The 25,127-nt window shown below is 38.5% G+C and overlaps 2 protein-coding genes across 4 annotated transcripts in view; one reads left to right on the top strand and one right to left on the bottom strand.

Moving 5' to 3' along the window:
- Positions 1-25,127, top strand: part of SYN1 (synapsin I) — a 99,533-nt gene that overhangs the window by 35,652 nt on the left and 38,754 nt on the right. For both annotated transcript variants that reach the window (XM_034433973.3, XM_034433972.3), the window contains exons 3-5: positions 1,559-1,650; positions 4,433-4,589; positions 5,553-5,642. In XM_034433973.3, coding sequence (XP_034289864.2) covers positions 1,559-1,650; positions 4,433-4,589; positions 5,553-5,642 — 339 coding nt within the window. The remainder of the gene's footprint in view (positions 1-1,558; positions 1,651-4,432; positions 4,590-5,552; positions 5,643-25,127) is intronic.
- TIMP1 (TIMP metallopeptidase inhibitor 1) lies at positions 8,875-18,167 on the bottom strand. 2 transcript variants are annotated; one of them, XM_034433976.3, is made up of 6 exons: positions 18,029-18,167; positions 17,218-17,386; positions 13,551-13,648; positions 12,779-12,896; positions 10,349-10,470; positions 8,875-9,179 (listed from the first exon to the last, which is right to left on the bottom strand). In XM_034433976.3, exons 2-6 carry the CDS (start codon positions 17,342-17,344, stop codon positions 8,970-8,972), a joined length of 675 nt encoding a protein of 224 aa, XP_034289867.2. In that variant the 5' UTR covers positions 17,345-17,386; positions 18,029-18,167; the 3' UTR covers positions 8,875-8,969. The 2 variants fall into 2 exon arrangements, with proteins under 2 accessions (XP_034289867.2, XP_034289868.2); XM_034433977.3 differs by lacking the exon at positions 18,029-18,167 and adding an exon at positions 17,470-17,581.

Raw genomic sequence — 25,127 nt, 5'->3', positions numbered from 1 at the left:
GGGTCTCAAACATAAGCTTGCTGATTGTCAACCTAGTATCCTAACCACACAAGCCACCGGACTCCGCACTTTGAACTAGTTGAGGAAGTTGTTCACTATGAGGGGCAATTTTTCTTCAAAAGAAGCTTATCTACCGTATTTTCCGGCGTATAAGACGACTGGGCGTATAAGACGACCCCCGACTTTTCCTGTTAAAATATAGGGTTCGGGTTATACTTGCTGTATAAGACTACCCCTCTTCCAACGCACACCAAATAAAAATTAAAAAACATCAACTGGCTCACCCACAATGTAAAAGCAGCTGTGCTAGACCCAAAGTTGCCCCTGCAACAAGCAGGAACCTCACACAGCCACAAAAAGCCCAAAAAAACAACTTTCACACTTTACACATACACAATACAACACAACTGGCTCACCCACAATGTAAAAGCAGCTGTGCTAGACCCAAAATGGCCCCTGCAACAAGCAGGAACCTCACACAGCCCCAAAAAGCCCCAAAAAACAACTTTCACACTTTACACACACAAAATTCCACATACAGCTTTGTGAGATTTTGTGTGTTTGTGTAGTTAGAAACACACTACAGAAACACACTAAATCTCAGAAAGCTGCACAAATATTATTTTATTTTATTTTATTTTTATTTTTATATGAAAACTAAATTTAAAACTTCCTAAACTTTAAATGGCTAGGTCTAAAAAAGAACAACTAAAAAAAACCCCAATTAACTATTTTTTTTAAAGCTCCCAAAGGGGAAAAAAACTTACCCAAAAAACAGGGGTCTCCAACCTTGGCAACTTTAAGACTTGTAGACTTCAACTCCCAGAATTCCTCAGCCAGCTTTGTTTTGCTGTCTGAGGAATTCTGGGAGTTGAAGTCCACAACTCCCTGCCTGCTTGATTGCAGGCAGGGAGTGGCTTGATGATGGAATGGATTCAGGCAAGCGAAGCAAGGCAAGCGTTGCGACTAGTAGCTAAGGTAAGCAAGCTTGAGGGAGAAAACTTTTTTCCTTCTCCATGGCTCTGGCGATCCCAGCTGCATTGCCTCATTAGCAGGCAACGCAGCTGGGATCGTCAGAGCTTGGATCGCCAGAGCCATGTAAAAGGAAAAAAGTTTTTTCCTTTTACATGGCTCTGGCAATCCCAGCTGTGTTGCCTGATTAGCAGGAAATGCAGCTGGGATCGTCAGAGCTTGGATCTCCAGAGCCATTTAAGGCTCGTCAGAGCCTTTCGGGCTGATCTGCCTGGTTACAGGAGAACGACACCCGGCGTATAAGACGACCCCTGACTTTTGAGAAGATTTTCATGTGTTAAAAAGTCGTCTTATACGCCGGAAAATACGGTAGTCTTGCTGATTTTCTGACTGAAATATCTAAAGGACCACACTATTATCTGGAATTCAAGACAGTCCAGCTTCCATTTGCATGTGTTGATAGACAACTTGCTTTGTGGGCTGGAGCAATCATGAAGGGTATCCCCATACCTTGAAAAGTTGATGTGGTGACAGCTCTGAGAATGTATGAATGTGCTACCATATGGTTTTGTCTTGTTTCTACTAGGCAGAATTCTGTGACTTGAACTTGGTGGCTCATGCTAATGGCAATTTTTCTGTTGACATGGAGGTTATGCGCAACGGGATCAAAGTAGTGCGGTGAGTAGAAACATGGTGCCATCCGTAGTTTATTACGATTGTTCAGAGTGTTATGTACAGGTAGTCCTTGACTTACAATAGTTCGTTTAGTGACCATTCAAAGTTACAACGGCACTGAAAAAAGTGACTTACAACCATTTTTCACAGTTAACAACCTTTGCAGCATCTCCATGATCATGTGATCAAAATTCAGACGCTTGTCAACTGACTCATATTTATGACAATTGCAGCGTCCCAGAATCATGTGATTCCCTTTCGCGACCTCCTGACAAGCAAAGTCAATGGGGAAGCCAGATTCACTTAAGAACCGGGTTACTAACTTCAGTGATCCACTTAACAACTGTTTGCAAGAAAGGTCAGGCATAGTCAGGCAAAACTCACTTAACAAATGTTTCACTTAGCAACAGAAATTTGGGGCTCAATTGTGGTCTTAAGTCGAGGACTACCTGTGTTTATGTATTGATTGTTCATTAGGCTTTAATGTATTTCAGGGGAAATATGATTTTGGCTACTGAAGAAACAATCACTCATCTGGATGCTTAAGTAGTGTGTTAAAAATTGTGCACTGAGTTTATTCAAGCTAGAACTAGAAGTTGGGGACTTACATGAAATTGTCAGCTACAAATCTTTGCTTTTTATGTGTATTTTGCCTCTGTTGACCCAAGAGGAGAATATTATTCCTCTGCCCAACATTTTTCTGATTACTGAGATTGTGCAGTAAAGTGCTGTGTTAGTATCCAGTACACTACAGTATGCAATTATCATCTCTAGAAGTATAAAATATAGTTCTAGAGTGCTACCATTGAAAGGTTATTGAAGAATCTGATGTTTCTGTGGGATTATTTGACTTCCTAAATAATCTTATATATCCCTGCAGCTATTCTTCTATCTTTGCAACTGTTTAAGCAGCATTTGGAAAATCAACCCTCACAAATTTGTGTCCTCTTGCGTTCTGCTTTTCCAGAGTGCTCCCCTGCCTCTAAGCTATCATATAATATGTCAGTGGTTCTCAACCTTTTCTTCACCACGGACCCCTTTAAATACCTTTTGTGGCCAGAGACCCCCAAGACTTAACTCAAGATTTAAATCATAACATTTCTTCAAGCCTTCACGGACCCCTGTGATGACATTGTGGCATCCGAGGGCCCCTGCAGTGTGAGATAGATGTATTTCTGCAGATGTATTGCACTTAAATCCTTGTTTTATCCAACACATCTGGAAATTATCAGATTGGACAATGTTGAAGTAGTAGATTGTTCATAAATAGTAATTTTAACTTATGATGAAAGCTTGCTATGTTCTCAAGTGGAAGTCTTTCCCAGCACTAACTGCCCAAAGTCTTTTAAAAAATGAAATGTCAGAGATGCTAAAAATGGGACTGTCTTCTGTCTTTAAACAATTGCTGTACCAATTTACTGTATGACCCTTGGTTCTTTTACATGTTGTGGGTCTTGGTGGACAATTAGATAAGCCACTAAATGAAGGATAACTGAAGTTGCAGGGTTAATTTTGCAAAATAAACTTCAGATGTGGACCCCTTATGCAGGGCTATGGGATGGGAAGTATGAAACTATTCACTTTTTTTCTCTCATCACATTCTTAATCTGAATTTTCTCTCTGGACTGTCTCGCCTTCCCCATCCCCCGACACATCTGGTATTATTTGCATTGGGGAGTAAGCATGTTTATACTGGCAATTCTTTCCCCTAAGTTAGTAGACATAGATGGGTTTATAAAGTCATAAGGAAGCAGCTTCAATTTAAGGGGATTTTGTTTAACTTTTAATCTGGAGCAAGACTACAGCGGGGACAAGTCTTCCCATCTTGAACTGGATTGGTTCCCTACACCTGCAGTCTTTAGTCTTGTGGTTAACCTGTCACAGAAAGTTTCCAAGTAACATTTGTTTTCTTTAATGCAAGGGTTGCATTTTGAAGTGCACATACAAATGCACGCACTCAGATAATGCAGTATTTTTGTACTTCTGGATGCATGGGGTATCAGCAAATATGCCAAAAACGAAATCAATAGATAAATCCTTCAGACCCAATACATTTAATCCAATCAATTATTCTATAAATCTATTCAAACGTCTGGATGAATAAAATGGTTTTAACTACTGCTTTCTAAATGTTGGTGCCTGATCAACCTCTCTGAATACCGTTGGTGCAGCACATAGATACATCAATCTTTGTTATGTCAAATCTGACATAGCCTTAAGTGGGACATGGCCCAGAGACTGCAGTGAAAGTGTTGGAAGAAGCCTCGAGCGTATATGCTCTGATAATTGCTGGGAAATTTCTACTAGAGCTTGACCACCCATGAAGATTGAATTGTGATGGCAGAATAAACAATGCACCGTCTGGAAATTAGTATAGTCTCTGAACACATAGTTATTGTTTATCCCTGAGCTTTGGAATGTGGCAGCCTTGGGTTTTAATGAGTAACCATTTCATTTTCCTCCAGCGACTGAGGAAATGAGACCAACTTGAATCAAGACTAATGGACTGCTTAAAACAAATTTGCAAATTGAATGGATACCTTAAAAAGCTGTGAATTTCCTGTGTTTTGTATCTTAATATGTTATTTTATCTAACCCTGCAGAGGTTCTATAGCTCTCTCAGTGGCAGTAGAAGACCAAAGGAAAGCGAACATGTTGAGTGAGAGGGTTTGATTTAGGTACCTAAAATGGAAACTATAGATTAAGAAGCAGGTTTTGTGGACAAATGCATTAGATCCTTTATCCTGCCTCTCCTTCCTTTTCATAGTCACACCTTTTCTTCCAGGAGCCTGAAACCGGACTTTGTCCTGATCCGCCAGCATGCCTTCAGCATGGCCCGTGGTGGAGACCATCGTGGCATTGTTATTGGCTTGCAGTATGCAGGCGTGCCCAGCGTCAACACTTTGCATTCTGTATACAACTTCTGTGACAAACCTTGGGTGGTGAGTGGCAGAAGATGATAACTGAGGGAAGAACCAGATCTGTGGCACTGTACTGTAGATTCTGTATTAGAACTGAACATAGAAATTTTAATATTGTAAATTAAGGAACGTACAAGGTGGAGGACTTGACCTCATTTCTTTATTTTGTGCACAAGAGGTATTCGGGAGGGCTTACTACATTTCACTAACTTAGTTTTAAGCTGCTTTTGGATATTGTAAAACGTTCAAATACAGTTATCATTCATCATTCCTGCAGTTAAAGAAACAGTTAAACAACACCTTTCCAACAAGAGAAGGTAGCAGTTTAAAAAAACAGCAAGCAATGTCAACTAATTAAAATGTCTGTGTAAACAAAAGTGCTGAAATAATTGCAGTGTTGTATTAGCTACATTTTCCACAGAGAAGCTCTTTCTCTTTGTCATCACCTAATCTATCCAAGATGCCGACTCTCTTAACTCATAGGTAAACTAGCTTAGAAGAGATGATCCTAGAATTAACTGCTTCCCAAACTCTTTATGTATTTAAAAGATAGACATGAGTGGCACGGTATGTTGGACTTGGAAGGAAATGGGTAATACTATTTTTCTTGGTTGAGTGAGTTATCACTTTGGATGCTGCATTTCACATTAGCAGAACCATTTAGCTTGTCTTTTGAGGACAGCCCATGGACAGCGTATTACAAAAATGGCCAAGTCATGCATGTTTAGGCTGGCTTTGTAATATGCCAGCACCTCCCTAGGAGTCAGCTAAGTGTTACCGATGATGGGGGACATTGTGTAGGATTTCTGACATTTGCAACGTGTTCTGCTAATAGAAACTTTCGTGTTCAGGCTCGAGTAGAGGGAAGAAAAAGGGCAGGAGTTGCAAAGGGAGGGGTTGATATAGTTAAGTTAACCTTAGAAGCGTATGGAAATAGATTTAGAAATACCTTCTTTGTTTCTTACTACACTGTCTCTCCAATAGTTTGCCCAGATGGTCCGCCTGCATCGCAAGCTTGGTCCGGAAGAATTCCCCCTCATTGACCAGACATTCTATCCCAATCATAAGGAGATGGTAAGTTGGACTGGCGTGTGGAAGGCTGAGGATCCTTCTGGTTATGTGCTGAGACTAGCACATTCTCTGGCCCCTTTAATAATTAAAAGGGCAAGTAGCCATTTCTGAGCTGGACTATTGAGGATGGACATGTTTATGCATATATCTATGCATATAGCTAGCATTAATATGGTTTTCAGATATAAAACATCATATTCATTCCTTCTTAGCCAGTATGTCTTCATTTTCCTGTTCAAGGATGAGTCATGCATGACAAGGCTTGACTTCAGAATGAAGTGGCCATACTTCAGTCTGCACTTAGTTTGGGTTTTTAGTCATCCGTTCAGGATTAACATGACTACAAAAAAGGACATAGACTGCATTTGGTCTTCATGTTAGAGCTATTGTTGGAACATGGGCTTCATGTTAGAGCTAATGTTGGAACTAAAGCCCAATGACAGTGGATACTACTCTCTAACCAAGAAGCCCACGAGATACGTACACTCATATCCACAATTTTCTGATCTGTTTTGTTATAAACTTATTATTTACCAGCAAATGTTTTCTCAGTTTCTAAGGAAAGACTTCATCTAGTGGAGGCAGGGGTGAAATATTCCTATGTTGCCAATAATGCTTGCAAGAAATAATTTTTCTCTTAAGGGTGACAACAAATCTTGATAATTACTTTAATTAATGTAACAGATAAAAGATTAGTTTAATGAATCTAACATAATAACCAATATAATGTAAAGTAATATATTGAACAATAAATATAATTCTGGGTATACAAAGGCTCAGAATGTTTAGGTTGCACTTTGCTGGTAAACTGTTCCTAAGTATGGATCTATTTAATTTGCTTCAGTATTCAATACTTACTCCACCATCATACTGCTTGTTTGTGTTTGCAAGTAGCACACCCCTTTTTTGCCTATGGAAAACTTGGAAAATGTATTATTATTCTCATTTATAATATTTGTGTTCTCTTTTTGCATCTTAGCATCTCCTGGAGATTAATTTACACTTGTGACCTAGCAACCCCTTCTCACAGCTGCCTTCCTGCCTTCCATTCAATTCTTTCTGTTGTGAGGTATAGGCAGAGACTTCCTAGTATAATTCTAAAATACAGTGATGAAAACCAAGCCGTAGAAGGTCAGCTTACAATTTCAGAGAATGTCCTTCTGCTTGAAACTCTGCAGATCAGCCCTTGCCCCAGTGGTGAAATCCATTTTTTAATCGGTTCTGTGGGCATGGCTTGGTGGGCATGCTGTGGCTTGGTGGGTGTGGCTTGGTGGGCGTGGCAGGGGAAGGATACTGCAAAGTCTCCATTCCCACCCCACTCTGGGGCCAGCCAGAGGTGGCGTTTGACATCTTTGAGCTCCAAACTGCTCAAAATTTCCGCTACTGGTTCTCCAGAACCTATCAGATCCTGCTGGATTTCACCCCTGCCTTGCCCCCATGGCTTGCCTCTGTCTGTGATCACTTTTGAACTGCCAAGAAGCCACATATTACTACAGTTATATCTTAAACAGGTTCGGAAGGGGACTAAGGTTCAAAATAGGCATCAATGTTCTCAGAAGTAGTATAATATCCAAACAAAGGAGAAGTTATTTAAAGGGTACTCCTCGTAGTTATTTTCAAAGTGCAGAATAATTTTGTGTGGTCTTGGGATGCAAAGGATGATTTGGCCAAATGACATTTCCCTTTCTTATCCTCTTCCTTTCTATAGATAGCACTCTTGGCAGGAACTCAGTCATTCCTTAAAACACATACTTTTCTGCTCTTTCTTCTAAATCCTGTATGTGTGCATATTGCAATCCTGTGACCTTGCAATTATTCAGTGATGGCTTAAAAATACTTTCTCTGTGCTTAGAGATATGCTGTTGTTAATGACAGTTTCATATTTCCACATTGGATATCTGCCTGAGCTGTGCTGCTTTGAAAGATGGTTTCTTTATTCCTAATCCAGAATGTGGGCAGGGGAATAGTAAATTCAGGACACCCAGACAGGAAGAAAGAACCGGGACTAGAGTTATAGGGGAAAACTGGCAGCTCTTTGGAAGCCGTTTTGCAGGCTACTGAAAGGTTCTTTGGTTCCTTTTGTGAAAATTATCTACCTACATTCTAGGGTTTTTTTTTTCTTGGGCAAAAAATTTTGGACATAATATTCATTTGGATGAATGGGATAGATTATGGGAGAGAAATTACAAACTAACTATGTCAGCTGCTTATAAAGAAAATCTTTACAAAATGTTCTACCGATGGCATTTGCCACCAGCGAGATTGGCCAGGATGTTCTTGAATAGGTCTCTGAATTGTTGGAGGTGTGGACACAAACAAGGGACATTCTACCACATGTGGTGAACCTGTCCTAAGATTAGGAAATTTTTGGGCAAGATTAAAAAATGGCTGGATGAAATAACAGGGCAGAAGATAGAAAGAAAGCTGGAACTGTTTCTCCTGGGTATTCTGGAAGGGAAAATGCAGAAAAGTATACAGTATATCATATTACATATACTAACGGCAAGTAGAATTGTGATAGCACAAAATTGGAAAAAACCAGACACCCCTCCAGATCAAATCATAATAAAAAAATTATATGAATGTGCAGAGATGGACAGATTATCTATGGAAATGAAGGAGAGGGAGGACACTGAGTACTATTTAATATGGAATAAATGGTATTCCTGGCTGGAGAGTAAACATAAAATTTAAGGGATGTTTTTGTTATGAGATTGAATTGTAAATAGAAATCAAGATAATTTATATAAAGATGTAAGTTTAAGATACAGATATTTAGAAGTAGAATTTGTGTAACGAGGTTAAATAGGTTAGAGATACCGATGAACAACAAGAAAAGTTGTTATTAGTATTGAAATTTTGATATGTTTGTTTTTGGTTGTTTATATTTTTTGTTTTTTTTGTGTGTGTGTTTCTTGCTTTTTTTGTGTATTATGTTTCTTTTTGTACTGTGTATTTTAATCTTTGGAAATATAATAAATATTATTTTTTTAAAAAACCATCTAAAAGTGTTCCCTTGGGTTTTCCTTAGAGCAGGGGTCCCCAAACTTGGCAGCTTTAAGACTTGTGGACTTCAGCTCCCAGAATTCTCTAGCCAACTATGCTTTAAGTTGAAGCCACAAGTCTTAAAACTGCCAAGTTTGAAGACCTCTGCCTTAGAGGAACCACTGTGTGCTACTGTAAAGGCTATTGCTACAGTCTTACCAGAACCAGTACAGAACTTGAGCAAACTTAATTGTTGGAATTGGCATTTATTTAAAAAGAGACAATTCAGACAGAAACGGAGGGATTGTCAGGGAGAGGAGTACCACTCCAGAGTCCATGAGATGTTTACTGCCTCATGAGGCGAGACTTGCGAAGGGACCCAGGTCCTTGGGAACTCAGGGATTGCCAGGTGCAGAAGTTAGAGCCCTCAGATCGTGGCAGGCATGCCAAGCGCTTGGCCTGAAGACTATCCCATATCCGGGACATGATCCCATCTGTCCATAGGCACTGGTTGTCAGAAGAGATGAAACATGGCATGGAAAGGCAGGGCATGACCTGTTGAAAGAATGGCAGAAGAACATAAGGTCAGTGTGAGGGAGATGTTCCCTTGAATATCATATAATACTCCTTTACTGCATCTCTTAATTTCTTAGTTCTACTTTGCTGTAATCTAGGACAAGCAATCAAATATGATGGGGCCAAAAACAACCGAAAGTTGTTGCAAATTGGATATTTATGTCTTATCAAACATAAATCATTTGTTACATCTCCAGTATTGGAGAATTTGTTCTAATTTTAATAGAATATACTGTATGCTTTGAATTGAGCAAGGACTGAAGGACAGATGACATTGGCTGTGTCTTATCTATATTCCTTTACAACCAACACTCAGGCAAAAGACCCTTTAACCCCATCTTCCCAAGTCGCTTCACCATTATCAATCTCATAATTCATTATTTACCAGCGCAGAGTTGCTCATTCCCATTTACCCTGTGCCTCTGTGTGGGTGGACAACTGATTCTATATATGACAAGCTGCATCTTTGTAATCTTACCTTCTCCCTTTTTAAAATTGCAAATACACCCACTATTATCCTGCTTTATCCTTCTAGCTTTCCAAGAGGCTAGAAGCTTTCACTTCTTATTGGTTGTCAAGAAGGAAAAATCCTTTGAATCCAGAATGGAAATTCAGGATATTAATCCTTTTGTAGGTTAGTTTTTTTAAAAAAATTTCTATCAAGATTTGAATGAGAGTTGTGGTGAGTCGCCTTCCTCTGGAGCAAGCACGGAAAACAAAAATTTTGGAGGAGATTGGTCTCTTATCTTCCAGCTTATTTATGTGCATGGAAATCTATGGAATTCTATGTACCATCATCTATTCTACATGGATTGCTTCTGTGGCCTGACTAGATGAATTGCTAGATAAAGCTATAAATATGGATCGCCTTAATAGCCTGATGCCCTCCAGATGTTTTGATCTCAATATGCATAATTTCCCAGCTAGTATAGCCAATGACCATTTTCAGAATTGTAACCTTAACCAAATGGAGGGCTTTAGGCAGAGAAAAGTTGGATAATGAGCTATAATTTCAGCTTTCAGGACAAGAAAGAACCCTCTGTGTATGTGTCTAATGTTTTTTTGGCTAGCCTGCAAATCTGCCTGCAAGCATTTGCTTCTGCTGTCAGATCCCCGAGACCGATTATTTTCTAGACTCAGATACTCACTGTGCAGTTGCAGCCCTTGCTGTAGTCAAGACTCAAGCCTCTTTTCTGCGCAAGAGAAAGCTGAGACCATGGCTGGATGAAGGAACAGGCTGTGATCATGACGCGATTGCCATCCATCATCCCTGTTGGCCAAGAAAGAGAGAGAGAGAGAGAGAGAGAGAAATTAAAACAGGGAATATAAACATTCTATCTGATGCATTAGTTGCAGATTTTACTTTTATAATCAAGCTTTGGCTTGCTGAGTATCCTAAAAATATATTAATATTGTACCTCTTCACCACCATAAGTGGAGCACTATACATACTATTTTTCCCTTGCAGGGTTGAATAATGAAATTAAATGTAGCTTCCGTTGTAAGGCAAATTCTTTGCCAAAATTTTTTAAACTTGGTCCCCTGAATGAATAATGCATGTGGAGTTTTGGAGTTGGTGGGTGCATTTTTATTTATTTATTTTATTTACTATATAAAGTATCTATCCTGCTCATTCCAGATATTTTATTAAGGCTTTATTCTTTAATATGCCAAAGGCAAAATTGAAGCTAAAGATTCGCTTAGATTTTAGCTAAACATTGGGGAAAAAAGATGCTTTAACATTATGGGTTACTTGATAGTAGAAGTAGGAGGGGAGTCACTGCAATGGCTTAACCAAAGACCAGACAGCTATGACCTAAAAATGAGATAGTTCTAATCTGTATTGCAGATTTTTTGTTAAGCCAGAATTTTGGAAGAACAAGGTTTCTTCCAAAATTTGAGACAATGTAACATCTTTTTTCAATTAACAAAATCTGATACACACTGTGAAATCAAATCCCATACTATTCATATGTGCACATATATTTCTGTGCATTTAGTATGGGGTTAAAACATCTGTGATAGGTAATAAAAGTTTTGTGCTCTGTATTTTGGGCAATTAATTCTGGATTTAAATTTCTCTTTCCCACAAAACAAACAACAGACTTCTGCTTTTCTTTTCTTTTTTTCCCACGAAAGCAGAAACATATTGTTTGAGTTGTTTGTTATAAGCAGCTTTGAGGTCAGCCTTGGCAGAACCACTCACTATGGGGTAAAACTGTTCCTGGACTGTGTCATTTCAGACTGCAGGTGGGGGCTTAGTTTTGAATGCTTGGTTGAAAAAAAATCACTGCACACAAAAAGTAGATGTTAGAGAGAAAAGCTTTGGCCTGGCCTAGTTTTTCCATGACGTGTTGGTTTTCTAAATGTAAGAGGTGATTGTTTTTCTTTTGGGAGTAACTCTCTAATACGTAGCTTCATACTTATAGTTGCAACCAAAATACATTTTCTTGAGGTGATTGCCTAGATTAGAGTGAGATTATATGACAGATATTTTAAATAAATGATATGGATGAAAACAGTCCATAATATAAAGAATGCCAGCAAAATCAATATGATGGGCAGGACTAAGAAAAGGGCTAAATTTTACAAGGAGCTGTGGACTTCCTATTATGTTCTCTGTCTTGGAGACATGTTGTGCTTCATCTTATCAGTTTAAAATTGCTAATATAATAAATTTGAGACAATATGACATCTCTTTTTCAATTAAATGAAGTCTGATATGCACTGTGAAATGGCAAATTTTTTTAGACAAAAGTCTTTTCCGGTTCTCTATGAAATGTTGTTTTGCCATTGAATTACAGTTTCAAAAGTTTGGCAAACATTAGGTACTACTAAAACTGAAACCAACTGTGAATAGTTGGGTCTTTCAGACACAGTAGTTTTAAATTATTTCTCTCTGTGAAATAATTGTGTGATTCACAATTCCCTCCTCTTCCTTTTATGCTAGGTATGACAGATTCCTTCAGTTTTTCCTCCCATTATTTATGTTCTTCATAAGAATGTTTATAGCCTTGTTTTGAGGCATTTCTCATCATGCTCACATCTGTTTTTTATTAAGCATACAAAACAAAACTCCAAATTCTTTAGCTATGGGATATTTTACTGATTGTCAAACTAGGGCCCATGAAGGTGTATACCATGCCATAGTCCCTGGCACAAACATAAATATAAACATATATTTTTAAAAACCAGCTTTTAGGTAGTTTAAAAATCTTGGAAGAGTATCAAATCTCACAAAAGTTTGTTGTTATCACAATCTTGTTAGCTTCTTGCTGTTCTTGCTTGAGATTTCATAAGATTTAAGCTGGAAATACCAAAATCTTATGAGATTTGGCAAACTTAATGATATTTCACTTATTAATATTATTAAAGAAATTTTGGAACCTTGTGACTATTACCAGTGGGATTCATGTGTGTATTTGGTTCCTGCCTATGCTAGGTTACTGATCTTGACTGTATGTGTTAACCCTCAAAAATGTATGATAATGTTATAGTGGCAAAGATATGCAAAGATAAAAAATAAAAATGTCTGAATTTGTTTTCAGTTGTTCCTGGTCTTAGGGATCATTCTGTACCTGCAATGACATATTCTTCCCCTTTGAGTGGGCCCTTGTGTTCATAGCCACAGAGGCTTTCCATAGCCGGAGTGTAGAGAAAGCGGACATCTTGCATCTCTTCTGGGCCCTTGTATACCTGGAGAAAGAGAAAAACAGGAATGTATACAGGAATGGAGGAAAGAGGGAGAATTATTCAGACCAGGAAGTGGCTACCATGAGGAAAAATGGAAAGTCAAGGCTGCTACTTGATGCGAGGTTTTCCTAGGCCTATCAGAAGACTTACATTGTACAGTATCAGCTATTCTAGGTTACAGTTCAAATCACAGTTTCAGTATAAGTTGATTGAACCAATAGTTATCAACCAGTTTCTCATTTTCTTAAAGTATGTGAAGACTAAAGGCATGCTTGAGTAACTTTAATTGGATACCGCCATTTTTTTTTTAGACTTAAGCAATTATGGAGGAATGAGATAGCAATACAATAATCAGAATCCATGAAATTTATAATGAAAAACGAGGAGTTTCAGATAAAGATACTCAGTGAATTTTGTTTCATATTATTTTACAAAAATATTTGTGTCTTTGAACTTTTGGACAAGGCGTTATAAAAAGCATCTTCTGTTTGGGGGAAGCTATTAATGGGTCTCTTGGTTTCTTTCAACCATGGAAACTCATGTGGTAATTTTAGACCAGTCACAATCTGTCAGAGTAGGTTACTTCAGTTTTGTAGTGAGGTTGCAGAAAGAAAAGGAAATACTTATCAAATACCATAATTAAGAGGAAGTGCTTACCTTGGTTGTTTTAATTTCATGGCGTATCCACCACACAGGTTCTCCCACAGAAACGTTCACATGCTGCTTGCTGACACTCACAAATTTGCCTCTGATCACTACAAAAAAGAGATGGCAGGTAACATCTTATTTTCCTCGATTCTATCATTAACTATTAGTTATTTCTTTGGTTTTAGCTGAAGGATTGTTTGTGAGCCTTTACATTCCTCAGATACAACTCCTGGCTCCATTTAGTCATCTTGAAAGCCTTAAAGTTCAATTTCTGCCTGATATCCCTGAATCCTGATATAAAATGATACACAATGCCTGGGTAGGGTTAGTGGTTTTCCTCCAGCTTTTTATTTTGGGTAATTTTGAAATGATTGTAGAGAGCAGGCAAGGGTCTCTTATTAAGAAATCTCTGGATTTTTTTCAGGATTTAGAGGTATCCACTATACAGATTCTCATACAGTGAATCTGGAGTTACATTATTAGCTATTTTTTTGGACCATTGAGAATTATTCTGTGACCATAAAGTTGTTCTCAGAAAGGATGGGAAAGATGTCTCTGTCTTTTTTCCTCACCACCTCCCCAAAATAGGTTTTGAGTACTATATCCTAAATTTGTGTGGAGATGGTATATGACGCTGAAGGATTTGATTTCAGAATGAAAAGCCAATCTGAACTCTTCCCTGCAGACCACTCAAAGAGCTAGTACACAAATACCACTTCAGTAATTGGTAACAAAGGACATTAAATAGATGAAAACACGTTTATATGTATCTCAGCTCTAACAACATAGCCACAAACATCTTTTCCACAACAGTATCTTTCAGTTAAGTTAATTTGAACTTTCAGTTATCTGTTGCTGAGTGTATAGTAATAAAGCCATGGGCGAATTGTCATTAGTCCAAAGAAAATTACAGGAAAGGAGAAGTAATCTATCTATCCCTCAACCCATGCCTTTCCCGAAGTTACTTTCTGTGAAATTTTCTATCTAGTTCTACAAGAATGTGGAGGAGCAAAATTGTGGGTTTCCTTTCTTTCTCTTCTCTCAACTCCTCTAAACTGTGGCTCACTATGTTTATGTGTGTTATGCTAACTACACTGTGTTGTGAATTCAGAATCAGAAAACCGTGAACTGGTATAGTGCTATATTGTTAGTTTATGTTTGGGAGGAAGCAGAGCTCAGGTATAAAATACCTGCTTGGTATGCAGAAGATCCCAGGTTTAAAATTCAGTTATCTCTAGTTAAAAGAATCAGATGGCAGGTAATGGGACTGACCTGAAGAATGTAAAGTTATGTTTGAACATCATGCTAAACTGTAGCAAATGTTTGTTATAATTGCAAACTGAATAAATTCATTCCCATATATTGTTTTCCTCCCATTTCTACCACTTGGCAACATATGTTACTCTTACTTGTTTAGTTGTAAGGATGTCAAAAGGCTACTGTTTCAGGACATCTGTGAACCTGTGTTTTGTTTTAGAGTAGCTTTACCCATATGAAACCATGCTTTGATATTGATATGCCTTTCCTAAATGACTAATTCTTAGCTGCAATGGGACACTACTTGAGGGCATACACACAATATTTTTCTAATGACAAAACGTGTGAGTGTAGCCAGAACTGGTCAGAATAATTAGTATGGGGATCTAGTCTGACTCTGATCTGTAGTAAAACTATACATTTGTGTTATAATTTAATATCAGTTTGTTCTAATTTATTATCAATGTGACCATCTGGAAGTTCACTGCATGATTCTGAATATCATCTCAGCTCCCCCATCAGAGTCATTGTCTGGATAAATTGGAGGAAGGAAAAACTATAGGTGTTGCTTTGAGTTTATGGAGGGAGGATATGAATTAAGAGACAGATATACAAAGAACCAGAGATCACCTATCCTTGTGCTAAAGGCATTAAAACAGACTGAGTAGGTATTTCAATACCCAGAGGTGAATCTTTATACTCGTTCTTTTTCCATCTATTTCTCTTATTCTTGCCTGAATGTTATATAAAACCCAGGCATTTTGCAAACGAAATGAAAACAAAATTGAAAAATCTCAAAAGTTTTTAAAAATGGCGCCAAAACAATTGAATAGAAAATATTTTGTGCATTAGAATTGGACATACAGATTAAATTTATCCATTTGCTTAACTTGTTTAAATTGAGGGTATTGAATTTTCTACTAAGAGATATTGCAATAATTAACTTCCAGGAATATGTGGATTGATTCCTTTGAATAAAGGAAAGGCAGCATAGATTGTATTTAAGAGCACCCTATAGGAGCAGTTCTAAACATCTGTGATTTGTATGTGCATAGTACTTAATAAGATTTGAAAAGGAATAAATTCCTATATTTAAATATTTCCACAAACATGCAAGATGGATAAAACCTCAGCATTCCCTGATACACAAACAAATTTCCATTTAGACTGCCAATTTATTTAGCAAGGTTGCGAGCCGTCTCCTCTGCCTTTAACAGCTGCCTGATCTGTATATCTCAGCAAAGGAAAGTTTTCTGGTATACATTAAATGTTGGGGTGGGGAGTGGGGGGAATAGCATAATATCTATACTAGATTGCTATGGAAAATTACAAAAATTCTGCCAGAAAGGGAGGGGGTGGGGGAAGCTGGCAATCTTATTTCAGTTGTAATAGGCTGAGGAGTTGATGGGTAAGAAATCTTCTCAGCCTTTATTCTTTGGTAGTATTCCAGAATAATAAATTTATAGCGGTTCTAAAAGTCCTTCAACCTCCTCTTCCTATAAATGTGAACATTATGGCTACAAATCATGATCATTATGTATTATTTCCAGGACCAGTGATAGCATGTTTTTCAGTGCCAGTTGCTGGGAAACAAGCTTAGAGATGCATGTGGGTTTTTGGAGGCATCTAGTTAAATACTATAAGACTCAAAATGCTGGTTTTAATAGATGGTGGCAGACAGGTAGTTTATCCAGCAGAGCTCCTGTTCTGTCTTTCATTTGCTAGAAATCACAAGTGTTTTGGGTAAGAGGAAGGAGATGAGACATCAGTTTTGCCAATTGCAATCCCATCTGTTGTTTTTTTTCCCCACCTGATACTATTTACAGCTTTTTTTTTTTACAACTTTATTCACCCCAGGAGCTATGAGGGGTCACCAAGTCCAACCCTTTGTTGATGCAGAAAATAACTACTTGTCTGATAGGTAGTCATTTAGACCAGAGGTCTCCAACCTTGGCAACATTAAGCCTGGAGGATTAAGCGTTGCCAAGGTTGTGGATCCCTGATTTAGACAACGGGGGGGGGGGGGGAATGAGAGTGGAAGAGTTTGCTACTTTCCAAGGGAAACTGTTCCACTATCAAGCAGTTTATGCCACCAGCTCCCTAGGAAGTTATTACTAATGATTAGTTAGCATAGCTTCTCTTGTAATGTGAAAACATCAATTTAATCTACTGTGCTCTTCAGGGTGGCTGAAGATTAAAGAACCTAATTATTGAGAAAATATTTCCTTATTTGGAACCGCACACACACAAATGACTTTACAAACTTGAAAGTATATAGCAGATCATAGAAATTTATGAGAGAGGGATAGACAACAGATTGATGGCCTATAGCAGAAAGGATAACTTGAGAGAATGAGATAAGACACGGGAGAGAGAACCATTTAATTTTTATTACTGGGTCTATGATCCAGGCACTCACCCATATCAGCATTGCAGTAGGCAGACTGAGGATGTCTAGGAGCACAGGAACAGGCTGCTGTTGGATCTGCCTTCAGGCTAAGGAGGAAAACGCCGACCACAAGGAATCTGCACATTTTAGAATCCATTTTGCAGGGAGGAGGCGAGGAGAGAAGTCACTCAGACGCAGCCTGTGAGACAGAGACAAAGTGTTATTCCAGGAGAAGCGGCAGGAAATGAAGGGGTGTGAAAAGAAACATCGACTATGAAGTACCAGTAGAAACTCCTAAACTTGGGCAACTGTTCGTTTCCCTCTTAACAATACAGCTGGGGACAAGGAGGGGAATTCCTTACTGCCTGGATGAACACAGCTCTTTGTCTTTTGTGGCATGGGCTGGGCAGGCAGGGCAGGATCTAAATTGAGGGTTAGATGATTGAAGGAATGAGCCCAGTGTGAGGAAAGACTCTGGTTTCATTTTGCTCAATTCATTTACGGTGGCCTCTTCATACAGGAAACACCCTCCACCACCACCCGGCACAGCCTGGGATATTTACTTGAAAGAAGAAAGCCTTAGCAGAGCTCGGGGTGATAACCTGGCTGAACAATCATTTCTAACTTCAGAGGTTCCTGGGTGTCACAGAAAAAAATGGGTAAAGGAGAGGGTGCTGGGTCTAAAAGAAGAGGAAAGTCTTCCTGGAAATGCTCAGAGTTTTACCACAGAAATCAGCTGAAATTTCAAAAAGTGGGGAGGTTACAGAGGGATCCCCTTGAGATGGGAAAGAGAATCTAGGGAGGATTTGGTGTGCTGCAAAAGAATGGCCCTTCCCCTCACCTTTCTCTCTGTTGCAGTCTAGGCGTCTCCTGTCACTTCAAGGCTGCAGCTCCCAGCCCATCGGATTGGTATTTAAAGCTCACCCCGCTTCCCCCATGACTCCCCCTGCTTTTCCTGTCCTATCTGCCAAGGAGGCGTGACTGATCCAGACTGCGGTTTTTAGCAGAGAGCCAACCATGCCAGGGTGGGGTGATCAGTGCCTTTAGAGAAGGGGAGGAAGGAGCAGCATTAGCAACTTCTGAGGGAAGAATTTGTCAGGAAGTTTTGGATTACTCAACTGAAAAAGAGAGAGGGTGATAATGGCTTAGAAGGCTGTCTTTGAAGGGGAGGCAGGCAGGTGAAAATTCAAAGGGTGTCCAGAGGGTGGCACTATAGAACTGGTTCCCTCCCAGAATGTCAAAGTACTGTAGATGGTATGGTTTAGGACTCCAGCATGTTATTTCGCACTTGTTACTTGACTGCCCTTGCCCGTTTTCTGCCTGTTGTCTCTTTTTTGATAGCTGCATCCATGTAGTCAAACGGGACATAGTCTGTCAGTGAGAGATTAATAAACCAGTCTATGATTTGAAGGAAGGACAAGTTTTTCAGACAAAATGAACATACTGAAGTTATGGTATACAACATGAACAGGACGGGACTGAAGAAATAATAACTTAGTAGAAGAATGGAATGGAATGGAATGGAATGGAATAGAATGGAATAGAATAGAATAGGCAAATTATGCAACCTTACGAGGGTTCTGAATTTTCCATTTGTTAAATCATATAAAACTGGATTGTTTTAGCGAAAATATCATCTCACCAGCTAAACTGGAGATTCTCAGTCAACCAGGTCATGGTTGTCCCAGAGGTGCTTTTTCAAGAGGCAACTGGACTTTCTTGTTTTTCTTTGAAGATGTTTTGCTTCTCATCCAAGAAGTTTCTTCAGCTCTGACTGACGCTCCATTCCCCACTATCCAGTCGGAGCTGAAGAAGCTTCTTGGATGAGAAGCAAAATGTCTTCAAAGAAAAACAAGGAAGCCCAGTCGCCTCTTGAAAAAGCACCTCTGGGATCACCAGTTAAACCTTTTCCTTCATGACAAGTTCTTTCCTCCTCTGTATCATACCTCTGTGTTTCTCATTACAAGTAGCTCTTGACTTATCGAACATAATGGAGCTGCCCAATTATGGTCATAAGTCATGACGTCATAAAATGGGTCGCTCATATGACCAGCCAACCATTTTTTTGCAGCAGTAGCTAAGTGAACCAATTGTTTGTTTTGCTGAAAATGGGAAGTAAAAGCTGGCTTTCAGCAAAAATGTTAAAAAAAATGGTCACGTGACTATGGAATGCTGCAAAAAGCTGTAAATGCACCAATAAGGTAACTCTGGGCAGTTATAAACAGTCAAAAGATAAACATAAAACCAATTAAACTTTTAAAGAGGTATATATATGAAAAAGTAGAACCAAGGAGACGGACAACATGGGGGTGAATGGCCCTCTTGAACCCCCAAACCAAGTGGCAAAACCAGATTTTGATACCCTTCTAAAAGACCAAAAGGATGGGAACAGTTCTCAATTCCAGTGGTCAAATATTCCATGGAAAAGGATCTTCTCCTTGAGCCCACCAGCCAGAGTTCCTTAGCAAATGGAGTCCAGGATAGGCCCCTTCTGCTGGAGCGAATGGGGCGGACTAGTCCCACTGGGGCAAGACAGCTCCTCAGATATCTCAGATATTCAAGGAGAGAAGCAAGCTAGAACTAAGAAGAAATTTCCTGACAATTAGAACAATTAATCAGTGGAACGACTTGTCTTCAGAAGTTGTGGGTGCTCCAACACTGGAGGTTTTTAAGAAGAGATTCGGCAACCATTTGTCTGAAATGGCGTGTGGTTTCCTGCTTAAGCAAAGGGTTAGACTAGAAGACCTCCAAGGTCCCTTCTATCCTGTTATTTTAATATCCTTTTTTGCTGTCTTGGTGTCAATGTGCATCGCTCTTGAACTGCAATGATAAACCATTTGTGAACAGTTTTTCCAAAATGTTAAGCACTTATATTTGAAAGGGTTTTAGATTAGGAAAAAAGAATTTGAAAAATGAAAAACATCCGTGTTACATTTTTGCTGATTTTATATAATTTTTACGGCAGAGTTAATCTTCAGAAATACTTTGGATTTAATCTGTTTTTACTGTCTTTTTCTTGGTTGTCTATTTGAAGTATCTCTCCTCGTATCTTTCCTCGTGGTATTGTACTTGGGTATCTTTCTTTCTTTCTTTCTTTCTTTCTTTTTTTCTTTCTTTCTTTCTTTCTTTCTTTCTCTCTTGTTTAACACTGTAATGGAAAAATGAGCAATACTAATAAAATTAATACAATGTTCTGAACATTTTAGGAGATTTGACTGACTACTCCCATAACATTGAATATTATTTTATTTATTAATATAGAAAAATATCCTACACATTAATCTATATTGTCTATAAGTTAATTTACTGTCTATCAAGCTACACTGTTTCCTGTATCCTTGTTTACTTTCCTTTGGGGAGGTGGGTTATTGGCCACTCTCCTGGCCATGTTTTTTTTAAAAGTGTTTTCAATAGCACATCACAAACAGTTGAATGGAAGTCACAAATGAAAAAAAAAGATTGTCCATCCTGTCATTATGATCTGCCAGGGAGTTTGAGAAATCTTTTTTTACTGCTTGCCTGGTGGGCTTCTGGTTCAGATTGGTGGATTAGAAACCTAAACAAATGCCTTGTAACAAATAAGAGGGGGGGATTGATTTGAACAATTTTAGTTATTTGTAAATCTTTGGGAATCCTCTTTGCCTCAGAAGATGGCACAAGAGTATGTACCCTTGAAGCTATGTGGCTACTTCCTTTTTTAGTTGCTCCTACGTACAGTTTGTGGGGCATGGTGAGTGCAACTAAGTGTCAGAACATAACTATTACAATTGTCTTCTACTGAATGACTCAGAAAAAGAGGTTCTAGATCCTTTCTTCACAACTGATTAGTAAAAGTCAGCACATGTCTTGCTGCAAAAGCAAAAATCCTGAATGTCATCCAGACAGACGATAGTCAACACATGGCTACTTCTGCGTAAACAATAATCCTGGATGTCACTCATCCAGACTAATAGTCAGCACACAGCCAATTCTGCAGAAGCAAAAACTGCTAATGATGCTTTGTTTATATTGATAAGGATTACCCCAAACATTAATGTACTCCTTGTTCTGTTCCTTCTGTGAGTTGAGATGGCCAGACAAAGTTCCAAATTTGAATTTATAAGGAATCGTGTTGAGGGCCAGGCATCTCACCTAGCATAAAATTACCAAAAAAAGAAAAAAAATAGTGCTTGTTTATTTATTTAAAACAATTGGGTGTGCTTTTGCAAAATCACTTGATCTGAAACACAGGATACAATGTAAGACCAGGGCTGTCTCGAGTAGCAAGGTCAGGATTTTCTGGTTGTTGTTATCTTGATGTTTACTTCATTTTTAAAACTATGTAAAATCTATTTTAGGATTTATACTCTATTTTTTATTATTTCCTGAATGAAATTGTCACCACTTTTTAGCAACTATAATAAAAGGCGAGTGAGTTAAATAATGAGGAGAAATCTAAATATTATGAAGTATGGGGAAACTGGTATAATTGGTTGAAAAACAAGATAAAAATATGATTTTAGGATATGACCTGTTTTGTACTCGAATTCGAGTTATATTGCATAGAATATGGTATTGCTAAGGATGAATTCCATTTAATGTATGATTCACCAAATTGTATAAACACTGTACCTCTGAAGGAGATAGAGATTGTATATTTTTTTCTTTTTATTATGGAAAAATTCAATAAAATATTAAAAAAAAAGAATATCAAAAAGGGTGTTGCCAGAATTTCGTCATTTAGCTACCTCAATTGTGTGCCTCATCCAAGACATGAATACATGGGAAGGGGAACATTTCAGGGTAAAGGGGTGTAGCAGCCATACAAGAACAGATAATTATGTATTCTTTGTCAGTCCTTGCATCTGCCAAATAGGAAAATGGGAATGAGCAGCTGTGCTAGATTATAAGTAGAGGTGTGTGCCAGACTGTTCCTTTGCTATAGAATTAAACGGATGGGTTAAATGGTTTTTTTACCATATCTTGGGCTATGACAAATACACAAAAGGCAAGGGCAACATTTCTGAACCTTTTGTTTTTACTCAAGAAATTACCACTCAGTCAGGATCTTTGTAGCGCTGGGTCCTTTTATAAGACATCTTTGAATGTTAACTCTGCCATCATCGCAATGTTAGCACAGAATATGCAACTCTCCGTTTATAATGTCTAGCTGTGTCTTTGCACTGTTATACATTTCCCCTCTTCTGTTTATTATAGACTGTAATAATTGTTGCTTGATATAAGAGCCCACAAAAGTGATTATTCTGCATATTTTAAAAATAATGTTGCTAAGAAAAGAGTGTTCTATGTTTTTGAACTGGCTGCAAGAGAATGGAATTCCCTTCATCTACAGCTATTATGGAAGTAGGGGATATTAACATAAATAAGATACTAAAAATAGTTCCCATCATGAGGTTTTGAAAAAAAGGGTGGATCTTTAGTAAAAGATTTTTCCCTTCTTTCTCAACCACGCTGGGGATGAAGCCAACAAATGGAAAGAGAATGGAGAGACTTGTTCTTTATCCAGCTACCTGCCCATTCGCCCTCACAGAATTCTGTGCACTCACCTGTATGGAATTCTTAGGTTGCCCAGGTCAATTAGGCAATTGGCTGTATAAGGCTGATGGATAGGACAAAGAAATCCATAAGTAGATGTATTTTCTACTGGATCATTTTCCACTGTATAAAATGATAATTGGTTTTTAAGCTATGTAGAATTATTTTGTGGAAGATTAATATTCAGTATATTATTTCTTTGTTGATCTTTTGCCAGGTATTTGATTTACTGTTGCCAGATCTCTGTGACACAGCATCTCCTAGTGGCAAGATGCTTTGTACGCAACCACCTCAACTCAGATCTTTTTTTTGCATAGCAGTTACTTGAGCTTGTGGTAGTATGAAATTGCACAAGGAAAATGTGACACAACAGCCAAACGGAGTCCCTATTGAAATGTGACTTAATTTATTTATTATTTATTAGTCCAATTTATATGCCCCCTTCTCTGTAGACTCAGGGCGGCTTACAATGCATTATAGCAATAGCCTGCATACTTTTTTGTGTATACCTGCTTATTAGGGCTTTTGGCCCCCCCAAGCGGTGTTGTTCTATACAAAGTTGGTTTATTGCCCCCACAATCCAGGTCCTCAATTTACCTACCTCGAAAGGATGGAAGGCTGAGTCAACCTTGAGCCTGGTGAGATTCGAACTTCCACTAATTGCAGGCAGCTGGCAGCTAAGTGCTAGCACTTAACAGCACTTTAGTCCGCTGCACCACCAAGGCTAATCATATGAAATCTTTGGTCTTTCTACTTCGGCATAGAAGAGAGGGTAGAGCTTCCAAACAGAGTCCTTTTTAATTTGGTATTGTCTTTGGGCTGCTCACACTTTCTTTCCTGTCTTTTGTCTTTCTTTTGTAACTTTTTAAATTAAAAGCATCCCAGAGCCACTGGGACTCAGGCAGTCCGTGTATAAATAAACGAATAGTATAAATAAATAAATGCTTATGTATAAATAAACAAGCAAGCGGTTCTCTAGATTCTCAGGATAATTCCCTCTCGGTTGAAATGCAAAGGAACCTTGGCAATCTTCTGCAGCCAAAGAACTCAGGCATTTCCTTGCCTGGATATAAATTGTTTTTTCTTCACTCTTGCGTACTTCAAGACTTCAAATCTTTAATGATGGGTGTCACTTTTGTGCAAAACTTGTTTGACACCTGATTATCAATGGAAGGTCTGTTGTTCTACGTGACACAAGAATTAAACATGAATGTTAATTGCCTGAACCTCCCTGGCAAGTGGCACACGATACTTGCAGTATCCTCCCTTCCTCCCTCCTTCCCTCTCTCTCGTTTTTTCTTTCTCTTTGAGAGGCTTCATTACAGAAAAAAGGACCAACACAATCTCAGGAATGTATCATGGAAATTTATATAATGGTACTTGGTGGACAATCTCTGAAGAAACCATGTGTCATTAACTATCTCTGAAACTGGAACAGGAGAATTCAAATCTTATTCTATCATAGTGGTTAAGGCACTAAGCTAGAAACCAGGAGACTGTGAATCCAAGTCCTGTCTTAGCCATGAAAGCCAACTGAGTGACTTTGGGCCAGTCACTATCTCTCAGCCCAACCCACCTCACAGGGTTGCTGTGAAGAAAATAGGAGGAGAAAAATGTGTTGGATATGTTCATCCCCTTGAGTTGTTTGTAAAAATAAAGATGGGATGGATGCAGGGGTGAAATCCAGCAGGTTCTGACAGGTTCTAGAGAACAGGTTCCGGGAGCGGAAATTTTGAGCAGTTCAGAGAACCGGTAGTGGAAATTTTGAGTAGTTCAGAGAACCAGCAAATACCACCTCTGGCTAGCCCCAGAGTGGGGTGGGAATGTAGATTTTGCAATATCTTTCCCTCAGGAGTGGGGAGGGAATGGGGATTTTGCAGCATCCTTCCGTGCCACGACCACCACTGGATTTCACCACTGGATGGATGGATGGATAAACAAACAAACAATTTCTTACCTACTACATGTTGCTGTAGCTATATATGCCTTCAATAAAACAGTCTTATCAGAATAAATCATAGTACAAATTATTGTAATTAATATGAAGCAATAATAAAATATCACTTTTTTATTTCTTTAATCAACTTTGTTAACAACATAGACACTTTACATGTAGTATTCTTTGGCTGTTGTATGGAAGTGACTTGCCATTGATTTTTCTAGGTTGTTTTTTTCAACTTCCCAATTTAGCTCACAGATCTAGGATTTTCTAATAGTTTCCTATCCAGGTATTAATCAGATTCAATTTTCATAGAACCCGATAATTCCTGAATTAGATAATTTAATTCAACCCTCTGCAATAAACAGCAAAATCTGTGCAGCAATTGATTGAAAGCTTCTAGAGATGCAAACCGACGATCTCATTAGATGAACAATTTTTCCTTACATTTAAATAAAATCTGGTT

This window comes from Pantherophis guttatus, chromosome 2 (assembly GCF_059756535.1).
Source record: "Pantherophis guttatus breed Tessera chromosome 2, ASM5975653v1, whole genome shotgun sequence".
Lineage (NCBI taxonomy): Eukaryota > Metazoa > Chordata > Lepidosauria > Squamata > Colubridae > Pantherophis > Pantherophis guttatus.
This window is presented reverse-complemented; position numbering and strand designations above follow the sequence as displayed.

Bases quoted from the DNA above. Each gene is read 5' to 3' on its own strand.
- TIMP1 (XM_034433976.3), bottom strand. From the start codon at position 17,344: ATGGATTCTAAAATGTGCAGATTCCTTGTGGTCGGCGTTTTCCTCCTT. The intron at 12,897-13,550 runs GTAAGCACTTCC...CTCTTTCTCCAG, and splicing joins ATGAAATTAAAACAACCAAG to GTATACAAGGGCCCAGAAGA. The intron at 10,471-12,778 runs GTACAGAATGAT...CTTGGCCAACAG, and splicing joins GGAAGAATATGTCATTGCAG to GGATGATGGATGGCAATCGC.